Source organism: Temnothorax nylanderi, unplaced genomic scaffold (assembly GCF_030848795.1).
Source record: "Temnothorax nylanderi isolate EJ_2023f unplaced genomic scaffold, tnyl_v1.0 TNYL_tig0102_pilon, whole genome shotgun sequence".
Lineage (NCBI taxonomy): Eukaryota > Metazoa > Arthropoda > Insecta > Hymenoptera > Formicidae > Temnothorax > Temnothorax nylanderi.
This window is the reverse complement of record NW_027249164.1, coordinates 27,689-47,464: the sequence shown is the minus strand read 5'-3', so window position 1 is coordinate 47,464 and position 19,776 is coordinate 27,689. Positions and strand designations below refer to the sequence as shown.

Here is a 19,776-nt window from a genome sequence, read left to right as displayed (position 1 = left end):
GCTTTCGCCGCATATAGCTAAACGTTAAACGTAACCGCGGGCAATGGCATTCTTCGTCAATTCGACACGCAACAAACGTGACGCTGTCAACGCGCGGGAGCAAGGCGAGGGCGGGAAGACTTGGCAATAAATTAGCGCGAAAATTCGGCTTTTGTCCGGCGAGAGAGAACGGCAAACAGAGAGAGAGAGAGAGAGAAAGCGAGCGTCAGGGTCGTCGAACGAAGCTTCCCGGGCGACGAAGGTATATACTTGTATACGCTATATGTGCCTCGTTGACGCGACCAGCGCATGACATGCCGGTAGCACAGTGGGACTTGCAATATTCATTTACATCCCAAAGTCTGCCCGTCGTCGCCGCCGCCGCCGCCGCCGCCGCCGCCGCGAGTCCGTACTCCGTAGTACGGAAAAGCGTACTACGTCCTTCCGCGCGCACGTGCCCGGGGCCGGCCGGGGTGGTTGTCGGGGGTCGAAGTGCTTACTCTCCACTGCAAACGTTAACACGTCGTCGGAACGCGATGAATAAATATGAAGTAAATCCTGCCTCTCGAGCCCACTTCAGACACGGCGTGTAACTCCTCGTCGACGTAACTACCGGCTCTCCTTGTGCAACGCGAGGTAGGAGAAATTTATTTGCCGGATCGAGACTTAGATCTGCGCAATCGTTTGACTTTCCTCCGCAAACGGAAAATGCCGGACAGGCCACGGTAAAGCCGTTTAATAACCATAATTTGCATTATTATTTGCATTATTTGCGACTTTAATTATGTCTGTATTTTATATGCATGATTGCTTCTCGTAACAGAGTTTTCGCCTTGTTAATTAATGCTCATTAAATATAAAATAACTAGATTTTACGTACGCGGTCTTTTATTCCTCAATGAGAGAAAGATTCTGTACCGTTATTCTGCTCAATGGCCTGCGTGACGACGCGGATGTTACGTATGTATAAGGTATCGCACGTACCGCAAACCCGTTGAACCGCAATCGCGGCGGACCGCCCTAGACGAACCACAGACGAGGAAACATTCTTTCGACTTGTCACGTACGTCGCAAATTGCCGTCGGGTATCCTTACCGTCGGGTAACCTACCGCTAAAACCGTCGTGAGTGTCGTGACACGGTAATATACCGTCCGGTGAAGTCACCCTATAATGAGGTCCGCGCGTCGAACGGCGCGGGCGGATTGCAAATTACGGGCTGGAATATGAGATTGAGGCACGGAATTCGAAACTTCCGCGTGACATGACGCGGGCGATCGAAATTGAACGCAGCCGCGGAATATCGCAGCGCGAAATCCGATACTCCTTTCTAGGTATCGCTAACTAACTAATATCGAAGGTAAAATATCAATGTCAAAGGTATCCGTTACCGTATTCTAAATACCGTATCTCGATATCGACGGAGTATCCCTAACTCCCTATCCCCATTCCACGTGACTCACGTGGAATAAAACGAACGGATTCGGAACTTTCACCGACGCAAATTTTTAGCGTGATTAAAAACAATCACGAGGCACAATAATAAAGCAGTTTCATCATTTACATTCTGATTTCCGAGCTCCGATTAATTTCGTGTCGCGTAATGCACTTTTGGCGATATTTTCAGGACACGTAAATTGAACGTGGACGTGCCACGGGAAACGAAAGGATTGCTATTTTAATTATGCTCCTCTCGCGTATAACGAGAGCGAAACACACAATGCGCTGCGCTCGGTCGACCGTTGTCGCTCGCATCGGAGCGTGCAACTTTCGTCTAGCTTAAACTAATTTCGCAACGCTCGTTATACGTCGAGCATTTGTCAGCCGAAAATAAAGCAAGCTCTGCATCCTGCGTAATAGTGGCGCATCCAAGGCTGTTTTATTATTATATTCGGACACTCTTTCTTCTAACAATGCACGCAAAATCGCGACTAATGTTCATTCACGTCGTTTCATTTTCACCTAAAAAATCTCGCGATTTTACATCTTTTTTTTCTTAATTATAGTTATCGCAAACTAAATGCACATTATATTATTAAATTAACGTAGATATGTATAAAGACATGTATAAAGAATTGTGGAAGAAATAAGGGCAGGTTTAGGTTTAGGTTAAACAAATGTAAGTTATTTTTAATGAAACCGGAGCACTTGTGCTCGAAAGTTTGACCACTCTGTCGTATATGAATATGATTAATGCGAGATGTTGCAACGGTGGCTTAAAGCGCTGGCAATTTCCCTTTTTCTCTCCCGCACGTGTATACGATTGTGTGTGTGTAGTCTCTCTCTCTCGGATAAATTTTCAAGAACCCGAGCCGACAATCTATCTTGCTGAAAGCCGCGCTAAAAATTCCGGAAAAACTCATCTCCCGCGCTGCGTTGCAAATTATCCCGGGCCGCGTTTGAGACGAAAGTGAGCCAAGGTGATCCATAATCCGGGACGTGGATAAAGGGCGGACGGATATTGAAATATCGCGTCGGTTAAGGGCCGATTGTAAAAAGGCACTCGCGCTCCAATTTGGAGCTCGCCCGATCGTAAACGTTTATTATTATCGTCTTTCTGCGGAGAACGCACGGCGTTCCTTCCTGTCGGCCAATAGCCATTTGCGCTGATACGACGGAATTGGCTTTTCCATCCCCTTCGGGCCCTCGGCGTCTCTCTTTCTCTCCCTCTTTCTCGCGCGCACACACACACGTACATCGTGCATCCGTACGTACACGATATCATACACACATACAGATGCGCATACGTGCACATGGTGTCTCGGGTCAAGTATATATATACACTTACTTCTTTGACCTTTGGTCAATTTCGAGGGAATCTTTTTTGATTGAAGATTTGACGAGACATCGTTTTATTGCTCCTAAAATTTTTCAATACCTCAAGGATCAAACGTTAAAGTGAGTTTGACTTGAATTGTCCGAAAAGCTACAATTTAGCTTTTAAGAGACTTTTCGCTTTCAGTCGTTCGTAATTTAAAATTAAGCTTCCTTCTCGACGTCCACGTGAAGGGAAATTCAATTCGAAATCGGCCGAAAAACCCGTCGGTCGTCAAAAAAGAGAGCACGATCGATCTGAGACACCGCATATACGCGTGGACGCGCCCGCGTTACAACGCCTATGATACCGTCAGTCACGTATAAACTGCATTTACCGATTGACACAATGCGAACGCCTTTAATGCATATCAACGTCAGCGGCGATGTATTGTTCCGTCGCGTCGTTATTGGCAATTTCTATTTCACCGTACAACGCACATATCGCGGCCGGCGATCGACGAAGGGGGATCGTGCACGCGAGCGTGGCGGATTCGCCTAGTTCTCGGTTTCAGCTCTCGAGGATTTCAAAGGCGGGCGACTCGTCTCTCTCCCTTTTTTTACCCTCTTCACCTTCCTGTTTTTTTCCCCCCCACGTTGAATCGCGTTCGCGGTCATCGTGGCATTTAAATTGATTCATGCCGATGTACTTACGAGACGGTTCGACGCATGTTTTGCGCCGAATTGTGTCTCGTCATACGCGCGATCGCGAAGTTGGTTCTCTCCTCCACTTGACGTCGCGGTAAATTGTACGCAATTTCCGCGCAATGGTAGAAAAAATGCTGCTAAATCTAACGATGACGAGTTTGTAAAAGGAGATGGAATTATTAGTCGTGCGAAATATAGAATACGCTAGGCGTTCTTCAACGGAGGAGCAAATATTAGCGATGAAATGGAATTAATGTTTGAAAAGGCAATTAAACGAAATTGAACACGCTGTGAATTGAACGGCCCCGCGAGAGGGAATGCGATAGCAATTAATAGCGGGGATACTCTGTTGGCGTGCTCGGGAATCCAGACACGCTCGACACGTTGCGCGCCGTTGCTTCGTTCGTGTCGTCAATTTACAGTCGCGCGTATCGCCGTATCTCTCGCACAATGGTATGAAAACCGCGTCGCATTCCAGAGCGCGCCGGGACGGTGCATCGCAAATGGTTAACACTCCTCGCCACATTCAGAAACCTCTTTTCGCCCCAACCGTATTTCCTCGAGAAAAAATTCTTGCGGGAAGTACTTTCGAGAGAAAGCGCGACGCGCCAAGCGCATCTCGCATGCCGTTTATTTCTGTGATATAACGATGTGATTTATAATAATATACGTGAAAATATCGCTTTAAAGAATACAAATATAAATAATTAAAAATTTTAAATAACGTATTTATATAATAAAAATAACGGTAAATAATAGCATACATTTTTATATAAAATAGGAATGTAGCTGAAGTAACATATACCACGCAAATATGCTCATATTCAACGTGATGTATCATATATTGCGAATAACAATTTGCAATTATTTGTGGTTTACGTTAAAGTGAGGATATAGTTTGAAAGATCGCTCTTTACGGTCAGTCATTACCGTTAAAAGCTCCAATTTCGACGTGCCGCGTTTCTCCGGCGTTCGTCTAGCTTCGAGCGATCCGTTACGCAGAATTAATCGAATCGGCTTCCGACGAGACGGACGCGATATCGGGAGAATGAAAAGAAAAGAGCGTCTCGCCGGCCAGAGTCCGCTCCGCGCGCTCGGGAGAGGATAATTGGAAAGGGCGCCGCGAGTTCAATTTGCGGCGGGCAGGGAATCCATCTAATTCCACCGGTTTTCTAATCCCTCTTCCCCCGCGCGTTTCCGCGGTTACTCGGAATTTATATTTCCGCGGTTGCACGCAGGCGAGTCGCATTAATTAAAAGCTTCGACCGGATATGAATAGGTGGAAATAACGCGCATTCCGCGCGCGGCGCTTATTAGATTACCGTCGGCTGTCGCCGTCAACGCGGCGCGTTAGTTGCGTCGTTATCTTTATCTCTCCATTCCTCCTCTTATCCTCCGTCTCCTTCTCCTCTTCGATGCACCTGTCCGATGCATCGGCCATTCATGCATACGCACATGTGTGCCAGCGACGACGAACGAGCTCACACGATATCCGTGTGGCGAGGAATTCGTTTGGATTTTTGGACTTTGAGAAAATATTTATGAAAAAAATATGGGGATTCGACCTGCTGTTATATGATCCCGTTGGTGCGTTTGCTTTAAAATGCTAATGAGAGAGCTATCAGTGTGATGGGATATATATGTAAAATCAGCTAACGTGTCGCTTTTTGTCGTTGTCTTAATGTCTTTCGTATGTAAAGTAATATCTTGGAAGCAAACCATGTATGAGAAGAATTTATTATTTCTAAAATAACAGTAATCATAATGGATAATTAATATTGCATTAATTTGTATCAATTTAAATTTGGTGAATGCTAGGAATGTCGATGGGTGATCATATAATAAATAGAGAGACCTTCTTAAGGCGGATCCAGATTAAGCTAACAAGGACGCACGATCACGAACGAACATGAATTATTTTCCTTAATATGACAATGGAAACTGACAATGGAACGTATTCAGTAGCTTGTTCGTTTGCGCTCTCCGCTCGATCTGGATCCGGCTTCCCGCATACCTGGCTTCACTAATCAGGTTCCAAAGTCCAGATATTTTCCCAGTGTATAAAGACAAGCCAAATTCGCGATTGTTTTTTCAGGATGCGCGTGCACGGGAGCGAGTCCGCGAGGCGGTGCGCGCGAGTAACGCGCCGGTGAACGCGCGAAGAAATGAAATGCGCGAGGAGGAGAGCCATTAGGAATCCGCCGTTCTCGACGAATGTCATTCACCCTGCGTGTGCACCGTAAGAAGAAGAAAAAGAAGAAAAAAAGAGAAGAAGAAGAAGAAGAAGCACCGTCGCGGAAGAAGATCGAGCGAAGTGAGTGAATTTGCCCGCACGCGAGATTTCGGTACATCCATAATTCGTCGTCGCTCGAATCTCCGGGGTTTCTCGTCGGAGATCGGCCATCCGTTAACGCGCGTTTTGTCGGCTGACCCCTCGCCCCGTCCGTTCCGCCGGCGTCAGAAGAGTGAAAGGCAAGCACTTCGCTACACGCGGCGCGCCGCCTCTCTCGAGGCGCATCCCGCGCGGACTCGCGCGTTATTTTCGCGAGGTCACGCTGAAGCACGCGCGCTCCGCGGAGTCTTCCTTCGTCCATTAACGTCTCGATGTACAGTGCGCTACTTTATATATATATATATATATTCCACAAAGGATAGCCTTGTCGCGTGACGTCTCCCCTAACGCACGCGAATTTAAGTGTAAGTTCAAGTCACGTCGCTATACTCTCACTTTTGACCGAGTAATCTCTCGATCGACCGTTCTTTCTCACTCGCCGTAGGACGATTCTGACTGGGCTGTGGATAGAGACGATAAATTCTGTCTGAATGACCGTAGTGAAAGAGCACGCTTGTCAATGCTCTCGCGAAACCGCCTTCGTCGTCTTTGTCGGGGAAAGGATTGATGGAAGGTTCGATTGAGGAAGTGTCCGACGAGTGTTCGTGGAGAATCGACGATCGTTAATCGTGGCTTGAACAGCGAGAATGATCGCGGAGAATTCACCGGTGACAAGTGTCGATTATGCGACGAGCGACGCGGACGAGCTTGAGCGTCGAGCTCTCTAATTCCGTCGAATTCAGAGATTCGGTGGAGATCCACTGAGAGCAGTCTACGAATGGTGATAAAGCTTCTTCCGTAACGCACGCACATTACTCGGCCGTTGATTTTGCCTATTAAGATAGAAGAGGTTCCAGACTGATGAAATTATCCACCGACTAATAAAACCCGGGGATTCTCACCGTTCGCTCAACGCGATGCGATCTAGTTTTTCTCAAACTTGGCACAGCAACGTCGCCTTGCACCGGGATTACTTATTCTAATTAGCCTAATTGCGAGCGAGAACGATTTCGAAATTACTCGCCAGCTTTCGCGCAAATTCATCTAAGAGCAGACGCTGTTTTTCCTTCAAGGAAAACCACCGAGGCAAGGAGGCTGCCGATCGCAAGAACGCGCTGATCCCTATTCGAAGCGTTTCTCTCCCGGGAGTCGAATCGGGTCCCAAATGAGTCCAGCCTGTCGATCGATCGAACGGACAACCGTTTGACGCAGCATCGAGGTTTCCTGGGTCGCGGTGGTTCCGTATCGAGACACGTCGGAGAAGATACGCGGATCCGCGCTCGTCGATCCTCGGGAAAAGGGGACCGTTCGTGGACCGCGGTGGTGCCCGCAGGAGAACGCAGATGGGAGTTTGCCTGATAGGAGTTCCATCAACCTCGTGTGACAAGAATCGAACGTATTCCCCGCGATCGACTTCACGACCGCCGCCGCGTCCCCCGCCGACGTCGCCGTCGACCACGAGGCCTCTTCTTCTTCTCCCACCCGATTCGGTCGCGCAAATCCGATCAAGCTGGAATTGATGGAGTTGGAGAACATCGTGGCGAACACCGTGTACCTGAAAGCGAGAGAAGGTGAGTCTCGCTTTGCGTTGCCATTCGCTTTCAGATTTTACGTTTATATATTTATCGCGCGAGAGAATTACCGATCGTACACAGCACGCTGAATAATTAAGACCAGCATACAGAATAATTAAACGAATAGGTGATTGCGATAAAAAGATTCGTGCGGTTTTTAGAGAAATATATTTACGACAATTATTTTTTACGACGTATTAATTAATGCTTCAAATTTTATTATTTCCACCCTTTTAAGAGCGGCAAGGTGATCGCAGGAAACTGAGGAAATTCACGCGATAGCGACAAGGATTGTTTTATGATGTGTAATAATTGCGCGCCGGTTATAACACGTGTCAAGAACAGTTATTGAGTTTGGTCGATTAGCGCGCGCTGAATGTACAATTCTGGACATTGTGTATCTACTACGTATAATGGCCTTCCCGGAACAACCCTATAACAGAGCTTTCATTACCGAGAGTTCGGCCGGGCGACATTTATTACGCGCGTAAAGTCGCCCCGCAGTTTTAGCCGCGAGATTGAACGGTTCGGGTTTAACGCGCAATATGCAGTCGCAATCGTTACTTTCGCGTTTAATGCGTTTCGAATTGCCGTCATCGAGAAAATTAAGGCCATTAGGCGAGTATTTTTTTGCGACACGCGCGATTCGGGATAAATATTTCCGCAAACCCGTGATTACGAATGGTGATTACGTTCTCGAGGGGATTCAGTCGTCATTTACGGCTGAGGAGAATAAAAAAATTCTCCTCTCTTTAGAATTTTTCTCGCGTTACGAGACTTACGTCGATTTTTAAAACGCCGTAGATCACGGGAGGCGATAAAGCAACACGTTAAAAACTTGCGCGTTAAATATTTTTTTACGCATTACATGCAATTTAAGTCATTTTTATCGATAAGAGAGATTCGTTGGAGACATTTATAACTAATAAAATGGCGGCGATTTTGCATCTGTCATTATACATGTATATATATCTAGACACGTGTTGGATCGAGGAGTACTTATTGGAGTGAACGTTAAAGCATTTATGATGGCTTGTTGTAGGTGTCCGTATTTTAATGCGCGCGTAAAACGATCGTGATGCTCGCGCCGACAGTTTAAGCGCCGTAACGCGAGCGATAGATCGAAGCAAAAAATCTTTACGACGAGAGGATCGTCTTTTTCTTTCCGCTCGGCCCGACGGGTGTTTTAGCACGCCTATCGTCATAGGCGCCGGTAAAACGCGAAATAAAATAAACAATCGTTCTTTCGCCTTATCCTTAGAATTTTGATTTACTACGTTAGCCGGACATTTCAAGTTTATTTTTGCGAGTACTATATAGGCGATTCCAAATTTTTCAGTCTCTCTCTTCGATCGGTAGAAGGTAGAAGCAAATCATGATACGAGAAATATGAAAAGACGGGCTCGATAACAATGACGGAGGATTTATTGAAAATTAAGATATAAAAGAAATGGAAGAAATTATATATTAATGTGATCTTTTTTCGGAAAATATAAATTTCGCGCTTGAAGAATAGAAAGTACTTACACGGAGAGAACTTTCTCTTAAAATTTACCCTGAAATCATGGTAGTTGTGGGACAACATGTATCACCAAGAATTTTATGCGAGCTATTCTGATTAATATCCACCATAATAAAAAATATTAATATCTATTACATTAAAATATAAAATATGTTTGATTAATTTTTACTAAAATATATCTAGGAATTTCAATAATTTTTCAAAATTTACCAATCTGCTTGGTAATTTTTATCACGTTGTTTGTAAAATGTTTTTTGTATATTTAAAAAATTCCTTGGTTGCCAAGTTGTCCCAAGTTTGTAGTAAATTTAAGGGTAAAATATAACAAAAAATTCTCTCCGTGTATAATAGCAAATTGAATTGATTTCTATAGGATGTAAAGCGACACACGTCGTCATATTTATTGTTAGACTCGAGCATCCGTTGCGTCGCGACGCCCATGTCTACACGAGCAGACACGCGCTCGAACGTTGGTAAACTACGAAATTACGGTGTATATTAAGCGCGCACAGGCTCGGTATCATCGCCGCATATTCGTTACTTAATTGGTATACAGAATTAGAGAAAGAGCAGAGGGAGAGAGAAAATTAAAATATCGATAGTGCAATATGCCAGCCGCATGAAAACGCTTCGAAGCTTCTTGCAATAGCGAGATCTTTTGATATCTCTTTTTTCTCTTTTATTGTAGACGGAACGATCGAAAAAAAAAATATTTAAAAATTGTAATAATAAATTAAAAATAAGTAGATCTGTCCAAAAGCATGTCGAATTAATGCTAATTGGATCGTATAAGCTTTCTGACTTTAACTCGATTATTATTTTAATTGTATAATCAGCGCATGTAATCAGCCTTTTTACATGAAGCACGTGTAAACCTCTCTGATACGAGCGGTCGGTTTCTCTCGCAATTAGCGGCGTTTCGCGATTTCGTAAGAAACTCGAGCCGACGAAAATAACATCTTCCGCGCATCTCAGAGGCGTACGCCAAAAAGTAGGGACTCGTGAGATTTTTGCAGGGACAAACGCTTGATTCGATACTGTTTTTCCGTCCTGCTTGCCGTCTATTTTTAGCCTCGTTACAGGGTACAATGAACCTCGCTGACAGGAAAACGTGACGTTTTACTTCTCGTTATGCTTTGTAACGCGTCCCCACGGAATATGTCATTAGGGGCAGGTATTTCAGGATTTTCCGCGCTTTTTCCTTCCCATGGGAATTCATAGTCGTTTTTCACGAACAAAACTTTTAATAATGTAGTTCTTGATTAGAAAATCTTTCTCACAAGAAAAGAAAAAAATTTCGAAGATTTGCTTGTGATTCGACTTAATATCTCGAATGATTGATTATTCTTTTCTGTGTGTATATATTTAATTAAAAAATTCTTAAATTTAAGAACAGTTTTTCAACCAAAGAAAACATCAAACTTTCTTTTGCAAGATCAAAGATAAAATGCTGTTTTAGCTTAATAGACGTAAAATCTTAAAGGTTTTCAGGGATACGAATAAACGATACATTATATTTTCTTACCTCTAAATGAACCTTAACAGAATTTAGTTCGAGAGATTGATAGCCTAAAACCCCCCGTTCCCCCGGGAGAATCGTCGAATAAAATTTGCATAGAGATTACGAGGTTACGTTGCCGCATGCCGTAGCTCGAGGCTAAGTTTTGTCGACCCCGCCGCAAATTGTGGATCGGTTGCAAGCAGACGATCCAACGGGGAGGATCACCCACCACCGGCCTGCATTCAATTAGTACATTACGAACGACGTCCTGTCGAAGAGTGCAGGCGTGTTGACGGTCGGAAAGTAGGTAAATGGGTGTTCGCGTGATAGCGAACCACGTCAATGGCCTTGTAATCGCATCGCCTTGATAAACTTTATAAATGAAAGCCGCGCGCGCGGGAGATCCGGCCGCCGCGAATTACGTAAGTATACAGGACACTCGACAGGTTACAGAAATAACGGGTTAATTAGCGGTCTCCCTTGCTCGCCGTAACTCGGCGACGTAATTAGCGGCCACTCGATCGGGAAATGACTGTAATCAATTTGTTGCGCCGACGAAAAACTTTCCTACTTACGAAATTCCAATTTATCACGACCGGTTATTTTCTGTCGCCATAGCGTGGACGAAAGGAAGCGAGAGGTGTTGACGCTAATCCTGGATTATCTCTGGATTAGTTCTGGACGTGGCTAATTTCGCGTGTGTAATCAGGATCCCAACATTAGAGCTCGATAGTTAATCAATTATAGAGCTCCAGGTCGCCTTTGAAAAATTCCAAAGATTAACGTCCAATTGCACTTGAAAGACTTGAAAGGAGTGTTAGCATTTAATATTGAGTTCAGATTATACTTTCGGAGAATTCTTATACGTTTTTTTTTCACGACTTTCTGATAATCAAGAATATTTTAACATTTTGCGGAAAGAACGAAAAATGTTTTAAAATTTTATTTGCAATAGTTCTAGTGATAGTAGTGATTATAATTTCTCCGCGCATTTTTAAAAATTTATGATAACCTCTAAAAAAATTGTTTTCAACCAATCTTTCGAACATTGACGCGAACTTTTGAAAAACGTTTTAGAGAAACTTCCGACTTACGTGAAGCTGCGGTTTACGATATGATAGATGTGTTTATAAAGTTCATAAAAATGTATTTATGCAATGACGTCAAATGAAATAACGATGCAATAACGTCGGAGATGATGTATCGCGCGGCTGTCCTCGCGAGCCAAAGATGCATTTTGCGGGATCGACGTACGTGGACGTGTTCGTATAATCGAAAGTCACGTTTCGCCGTGCAGCAGGAACTTCAATTATTATAATGACAGCAACGAGGATTCGCGCGTTGCAATTATCGTGTACGAAGATACGGAGTTATGCCCGTCGCGCACGCTGACATAATTACGTGATGACGATGAGGCGTGAGAAAATTCCACGACCGCGGGAACGCGGCCGGGACGCGAACAGTCACGAATAAATTTCCGCGCTCGGGATAACAATAATTACTTTAAATGATACGCTTAACGATAAAAATTGCATACATTTATACCGCGGAAGCTGATACAATTTAATAGCGAGCGAGTGGATTTTGCAACGTCATTTATCAAACGAAATATGTACAAATAATGTATGACGCAATGCATTCTGTACATTTCCGTCAGTTAACGTAAAAAATGAAAAGACTTTTTAGACTTGAGTCAACAAATTCAGAGTAAATCAATTGTTCGCGAGAGCCGGTTTAAATACGATTTTACTTACGAATTATTTTATTCCGACCTTCGGTTCCGGATTCTGAATTTTTCTACTCTCCATTTTTGCTCGTATAGCTTTCGTCGAATACCTCTTTTTTCCCCCGTTCTTTCCTTTTTTTTCCATCACTTTCCGAGATTGGACAAGATGCGCGCGAATGGTCGATCGTTGTGTAGCTCGTTTTATCTTTTCCCCTCACACGATTCACTGAGCCGAGTGCGGTTTTTCATTTCGCGGCATTGCCGACACGACTGCACACCGATTGAATAGGATCGGCAATAGCTGTACGGAGTACAGGGTAGTCCGCTACAAGCAGAACAGTCGAAAGTTGCTCGCGAAAGGTATATGTGAAGAGATCTGGATGGCTTATGCGATGCGAATCTCGCGTTAATCCTTCATATCGCTTGACAAGGTATTCAACTTCCGTTATTTTCTTTTAATAATTAAATATTTAGTGAAATTATATTTCTATCCCTTTGAAATTCTCTCTCCGTCTCTATAATTATCTAAAATTAATTTAACGATCCACTTTGGTATGCAATTTAATATTAAACTGATTTGATATTAATATAATGTAAATTTGATTAATATAAATTATTATTAATATAAATTAATATAAATTTGATATTAATATAAAACGAAAAGGAAATAATTTTTTTTAAGCGAAAGGTCCGATCATATAAACCATACACTTTTGTACTTTCGAAAGTACGCTCCTTTCACCTTTAACGACTGATCGTGAGACACACGATAGGTTTGTTCTGTAAGTAGGATGCAGCGTGCACTAGACAGGTCCTCGTCCCGCGCGATGCAATTCGTACGTATCGAAGCACTCGCTCCCCCGGTTTTCCTCCTTTTTCCTCCGCCGATGTGGAAGAGAAGGTGGGGCTTACGCGACCCTCGACTTCCGCTCTCGTTGGGGATCGAACAAGCGGGCCCGTGCACATGTCGACGAGGTACAGGGTGTCCCGAAGTGACCGTAAACCGGCGTCGAGAACTGTATTTGTATCTCGCGAATCCAATTTCGATTTTGTTTAAATTTTAACAAATTTTTTTCCACCCATCAAAGTTTCAGTATTCGAGTAATATCTTCCACCTCGATATCGAATAATCTATTTAATTTCCATTGATGTAAACTCGGTTCGCGCGTCAGTGAGAAAAAGTACTATCTTGCTCTGGATTACTTTGCACCGTTGATATTTCTCTCGCGGATCATTCATCGGACAATGGAAGTAAACCGCGCGGAATCATACGGAATTTACTTTATTCGATCTATAACTCTCATTGTTCGAATTTTCTGGACCCACTTGACATCTCCATTCAGTATACGTCAAAATTCCTGACGCTCTTAAACGCGCGGACAAATATAGAAAGTTCTTATCTTGATATATGGTTCTCTATCTCGTAATCGACTTTCTGTCAGATAATCTATTATCTCTCGGTGCGACGCGGGGGCATTTCCGCTTTCTTGGAATGACCTGTACGACGAGCTTGTTCACGGAAGCGAAAAACTGGGACCGTGGACCATGCGTCTCGCGCGTCTCCCACCGCTTTTCCGTGTCCCTTGCGTTTTTCCGCGCGATCGATACCGCCGTCGCGGGGGATCTTTCCCGACGAAAGCCAAGGCGTCTTTTTGCCATAACCGGAATTCGTTTAACGCAAGTGAATGTACAGAGTGCTCGAGGCTCCTTTTTATCCAACCCTTTTATCCGCGAATTGTTTGAAATTCGTCGTTTAATTTTAAATTCTTTTCCAATTAACCTTTAAATTTATCTCCGGCGAATCAAGATTCGTACTTGGAATCGAAGGAACTTGTGTTCTTTAGTCTTACCGTGGAAATTTAATTCGTGAGATGAGATTAAAGTTCTCTCTAGGTTTTCCATCATTTATGCAGTAGGCAATATTACGTTAATATTTAAATACTTCTTTATTAAGCATAAAGTAACTCCACGTTGATAAAAAAAAAACCGCCGATGCGAGAAAGTGACTGAAGAATCTCAAATACTCTACGTGCTGCGAGCCACGCGGATCATTATTCTCGCAATTTAGTTATCGGCAATAAACTCTTCAGGCCGTTTTCTTTTCTTCTTGCCTGTACGTTATTGAATAGCGGGATTATTTGATAAAAAGTCACGTAATAACGACTAATACGCCATAAATCATTATTGCTGCAGCCTATCGGCGCACGTCATCACGTAGAATGCGCATTATAACGCGACGCGCGTTTTTCCAACGCGTTATCTAATGTTATGACGTTCGCTTCGAAGATATTAATAAATTTCTGTCGGCGTGCACGATAACTTTTCTCCGTCAGGATTTGTTTGCCGTCGCGAGCAACGCCTTGCATATGAAATAATTCATGAGACTTCAAGTTTCGCGATCGAACGAGTATAAATTTTGCTGAAAGCTTAGTTTGCCGGAAGCCCGTAGTTCTCGATGAATATTAATTATACTTTTGACGTTATATTTACGTTATAGCTCTACAATTGGTAGAAATTACTATCTGTTATTAGTTATTGCTGATAAGATTTTGATACATTGTATTTATTAAACAAGTACAGTTTAGTACTTTCTAATTGCACTTTGTGCATAAAATCTAAATTTTAGCTGTTTACGATTCATCAATCTTAAAATTTTCAGTTTTGAGATCTATGGTCGTTTCACATTATTTATTATATTATATTATTGAGACCTGAAAATACCGAAATTAATTTTGACTGCGCGGTTTTTATGCGATTTTTATGCGGCGAGGAAGAGAGCGGATGTTTTCCAAACGGCGGAAAGGGAAGCGCAAGAATTGATCGTAGGAATATTGGATACATTTCCGGCGATGAATTACGAATGGCAAGGGGTGGAATAACTTTCTTCTCGTTTAACTTCTATCGCGACGGATTTCTCGACGTCGTTTCGAGTTCTACGAAGCGTCGGGATAAATCTCGTAACGCTGATCCAATATCTGTCGTTATCCGCGTTTGAGTGAATTCCGTAACTTCCGGTACTTTCTAACCAGTATTCCGTTTTGTCCATCTGCTTTTTCGCGAAGACGTTCATGATGTATCCGCTCCAGAATCCAATAGACGTAACATCTTTACATAAAATCTTTATTCACAAATGACTTGTTATATTTTTCGAAATTATTTCAGCGTGTATATGTAAGTTATTAATTAATTTGTGCTCACAGAGTATTAATATTCTCTTCAAAATTATAGCCACTTTTACAAATATTTTTGATATTACGCTCTGCGCCATATAATATACAAGAATATTTAACAAAATAGTTGCGTTCTGTGAAATACAGATTTGCAGTTTATTTTCCAAACGCGCGACTTTAAAATATGTCGCTTTAATATCGGACAGAAAAATTACATCAGCAGCGAATAAAATAAGTTTTATTTTTACTTTACCTTTTAACGCAAGCACAGTCGCACGTTCGTGATTACTGCACAAATTTCACTCGAGCTCTAATTAATGATCACAGGAAAATCCACATGTGCGTATTTGTTTTTAATTAACGTACACCGTCACAGATGAAAATTGAAGAATTCTGCTGTTTATTTATGCGGCAATAAAATTTCTAATAAAAATTTGAAACAACTTACAAAATTTCAGCGGTACAAATAATAAAGTAAAATGGATAGGGAATAAAAATGGGCTGTTGAAAATTTTTAGGGTACAATGTGTCTTCTCTCTTGTCGTTCTTATCTCTTTTTACGTATACTTATTGTATTTGTAAAAATTTTTATCTTTTCTGGACAGGTGGTAGTGACAGCAACAAGGGAAAGAGTAAGAAATGGCGGAAGATACTTCAGTTCCCACACATTTCCCAGTGCATCGGCCTAAAAGATAAACTGGGTGAGTTAGTAATAGCTGAAGTCGTAAAAGCCTTAAGAGCGCTAGAAAAATAGAGACCTTAATCAAAAAGCTATATCGAGAGTTATTTTACTTAAATAATGTCGATGTCGCATATATAAAATAGCCGCTAATTAGATTTCGTGCGATTATGGAATCTCGGCCTGCAACATGCAGTGCGCATTATGCGGTTGAAAGAAGCTGGAATGGGCGGAGAAACGAGACAATGTTCGTTGCGTGTCCCATTAACCTACTCTGATAACGCTCTGTTAACGCTCTTCCCCGATTTGAAGTAATCAAAAGTTGCGAATAAACGCGTCTCTTTTACACTCGCGTATACGAGCCAGTACCAGTATAAAATATTCAGGAAATTATTTTTAAATGTTACTTGATGTCGTTATTCTAAACTAGCAGTAGTATTATAAGATAGTAGTATTATATTACTTTTGACAAAATTGATATTAGATTTCACGGATGTAAATTAAATTTATATAGAAAATATATTCGTGCGAGCGACGTGCAATCCATCACGGGAAAATTCGCGAGAAATCATTCGGGATTAAACTGCGGGAATATAATCAATACATTTCACGATGTCGGGCAGACATCAGGTATGGCTATGTGGTGGACCAGCAGCCGATCGGGCGGCTGCTCTTTCGACAATTCTGTCAGGACAAGAAGCCGGCCTACCACCGTTACAACCTCTTCCTGGACGCGATCGAGAAGTACGAGATTGAGCTGGACGAGAACCGCATCGATCGTGCGAAAGAGCTGTTCGAGCAGTACCTGAAGCGGGAGGGTTCGGAGGTGGTCGACATCCTGAACGATTCCCTGATCTCGCAGTGTGAGGAGCGACTCAGCACCGGCGGCAAGGAGCTCTTCACCGAGGTCGCGCAGACCGTGAAGAACTTCCTGGCTGGCGAGCCGTTCTCATCCTTCCTCAGTAGCTTCTACTTCTACAGGTAAAGTGCCAATGAATAAATTGTAACGCAGATAGATAATATAAATTCGTGGAAAAAACTTTCTTTGATGGGAATTTAATACTAGCGAGAAAAAATTGTAGATAATCAAGCGATGTTTTTTCCTATCGATTCTTCAGGTATCTCCAATGGAAATGGCTGGAGGCGCAACCGGTGACGTACAAGACTTTCCGGATGTACCGGGTGCTGGGCAAGGGCGGCTTCGGCGAGGTCTGCGCCTGCCAGGTCCGCGCAACCGGTAAGATGTACGCGTGCAAGAAACTGGAGAAGAAGCGCATCAAGAAGCGGAAAGGCGAGTCGATGGTGCTGATCGAGAAGAACATCCTGCAGAAGATCAATTCCAAGTTCGTCGTCTCGCTCGCGTACGCGTACGAGACGAAGGACGCGCTCTGTCTCGTGCTGACGATCATGAACGGCGGCGATCTCAAGTTTCACATTTACAATATGGGCTGTGAGCCGGGTTTCGACATAAATCGCGCCCGATTCTACGCGGCCGAGGTCGTGTGCGGTCTGGAGCACCTTCATCTTCAGGGTATCGTCTACAGGGACTGTAAGCCAGAGAACATACTGCTGGACGATCACGGTCACGTGAGGATATCTGATCTCGGTCTCGCGGTGGAGATTACGGAGGGCGACATGGTGCGCGGTAGGGTCGGCACGGTGGGTTACATGGCACCTGAGGTGATCGACAACGAGAAGTACACCTTCTCGCCAGACTGGTTCAGCTTCGGCTGTCTGCTGTATGAGATGATTGAAGGCCAGGCGCCGTTCCGTGTCCGCAAAGAGAAGGTCAAGCGCGAGGAAGTCGACAGACGCGTTAAGGAGGATCAGGAGAGGTACTCGCCCAAGTTCAGCGAGGACGCCAAGAGTCTGTGTCAGCAGCTGTTGAAGAAGAGCCCGAAGAACAGGCTCGGCTGCAAGTGCGGGCGGCATGGGGCGAAGGAGGTGAAGCTCCATAGCTTCTTTCAATGCCTGAACTGGAAGAGGCTCGAGGCCGGTATGTGGGAACCGCCGTTTGTGCCGGATGTAAGTAGGTGTCGTTTGATGATCGATCTTCTTATATTGAGACTTCGTATTTATCTCCTTCTCCTTTAGCCTCGTTTCACATGTAATTTATTTGTTCATCTATTTGCACTCGGTAAATGCGAGATTAACTCCACATATAAATTATACGATAAATAGCATTTTAATACTAATTTCGATACACTAAATAAATCATAATAGTTATGAATTTTTAATTAACACATTTTGTATGTTATACAATGAGATGGTTCTAAGAAATCGAAATTGCTAAAAATTTTAACGCTATAATATTATTTTTGTTTTATTATATTCTTTATGTTAGTTTATATAACAATGAATTACTGTCGCTATATTTGCGTGGATTTAATATGTATATGTAAAACCATTGAACCAAGAGCAAGAAAATTAAACGTTAATACATTTATCGTTACAGCCTCACGCGGTTTACGCTAAAGATGTTCTGGACATTGAGCAATTCTCCACGGTGAAAGGTGTCAATTTGGACGCCACGGACGACACCTTCTACAGCAAGTTTAACACTGGCAGTGTGTCCATTCCATGGCAAAATGAGGTAAGATCACCCGTATACGTCACACATCCGTATCGTAATCACCGATTGTGAGACACGTTGCGCCTCGGAGAGAAGGCCTTTGACCTTTCCTATAAAAATAATATTGTTGCTACGTGGCACCCAGACGATCACTTAACAAGATCTCCGTTATAACGTGAATGTAAATCGTATTCTTTGACTGCCCACGCGTCTCAAGCGCTCATATTGATATCAATAGTATTTCAGTAGGGTCGAAATCTACGTAACTAATGTGATCTGAAATAAATTTGAATTTTAACAATGTTTTTTGACAAAGTTTTTAGAGTTGATTTTTTCGAAAAAGTTTTGAAAGAGAATGATTAAATGAGACTGAAATTATCATTCTCCGGTTTTAATCGTAAATTCCTGCTAAACAGTTCACTAAAATAAAAAGTAAAGCATTAAATAACCTCCTAATAATGCTTAATTCTAGAGTACCTATATATTTCGAATATATTTAGAGTATATATTTTTTTGGGGCGTTAACTTAGTAGGTATGAGAAAATGTCACTTGTGTAACATTCTCGTGAGATTTCAGATTAAGTATATCTGCTAAAATCTTGAAATAAAATTTTGAAAAAGTAAAATTTAAATTGGAAGGGAACAATAAAGTCTCGTTATTTAATTGCACTTTAGAGGTTTTTGCTTTGTTTCGCTTTCTGAAAATATTATACGTGCATCCGGAACATCTGGAGAGCGGCACTTAGATCAAAAAATATGGAGCTCGCGCAAAGTGTTTTCCTACGTCAGAAGCAGCGCGAGAGGCTCGTTATCACTGGCGTTATTCGGGTGGATGTATTTAAAGCCGCGATGCTGCGTAAGACGCATTACGCACGAGCCACCTTTAGCTTCTGCCGATTTTAAATCACTTACTACGCACCTCGCGGAATTGAAATTGTCAAATCTCAATTTAACGCCCTTTATTCCTTCTTTTTGCAGATGATAGAGACTGAGTGTTTTAAGGAACTGAACGTATTAGGTCCTAATAACACGCCCACCCCAGACTTATTGATAAACCATACACCGCCCAATAATGATGACAGAGGTTGCTTTCCTTTCCGGAGAAAGGTAAATTATTTTATGAAGCTTCGAGTTTCGTAAAATTAATTAAATCTAATTTCGAAGAAGAGAGAAGCCCGGTGAACATTTAAAAAACATCTAAAGGATATCAAGAGAGAAAACAATTTAGATACTTTAAAGTATATCTACGTCTTAAAAGGTT

General features: G+C 42.7%; 1 protein-coding gene across 4 annotated transcripts in view; it reads left to right on the top strand.

Moving 5' to 3' along the window:
• Window positions 1–19,776, top strand: part of Gprk2 (G protein-coupled receptor kinase 2) — a 52,080-nt gene that overhangs the window by 23,784 nt on the left and 8,520 nt on the right. For all 4 annotated transcript variants that reach the window (XM_071711856.1, XM_071711855.1, XM_071711854.1 and 1 more), the window contains 7 exons: window positions 5,535–5,753; window positions 6,845–7,342; window positions 15,870–15,965; window positions 16,567–16,924; window positions 17,062–17,968; window positions 18,399–18,536; window positions 19,494–19,622. In XM_071711856.1, coding sequence (XP_071567957.1) covers window positions 7,291–7,342; window positions 15,870–15,965; window positions 16,567–16,924; window positions 17,062–17,968; window positions 18,399–18,536; window positions 19,494–19,622 — 1,680 coding nt within the window. In that variant the 5' untranslated portion in view covers window positions 5,535–5,753; window positions 6,845–7,290. The remainder of the gene's footprint in view (window positions 1–5,534; window positions 5,754–6,844; window positions 7,343–15,869; window positions 15,966–16,566; window positions 16,925–17,061; window positions 17,969–18,398; window positions 18,537–19,493; window positions 19,623–19,776) is intronic.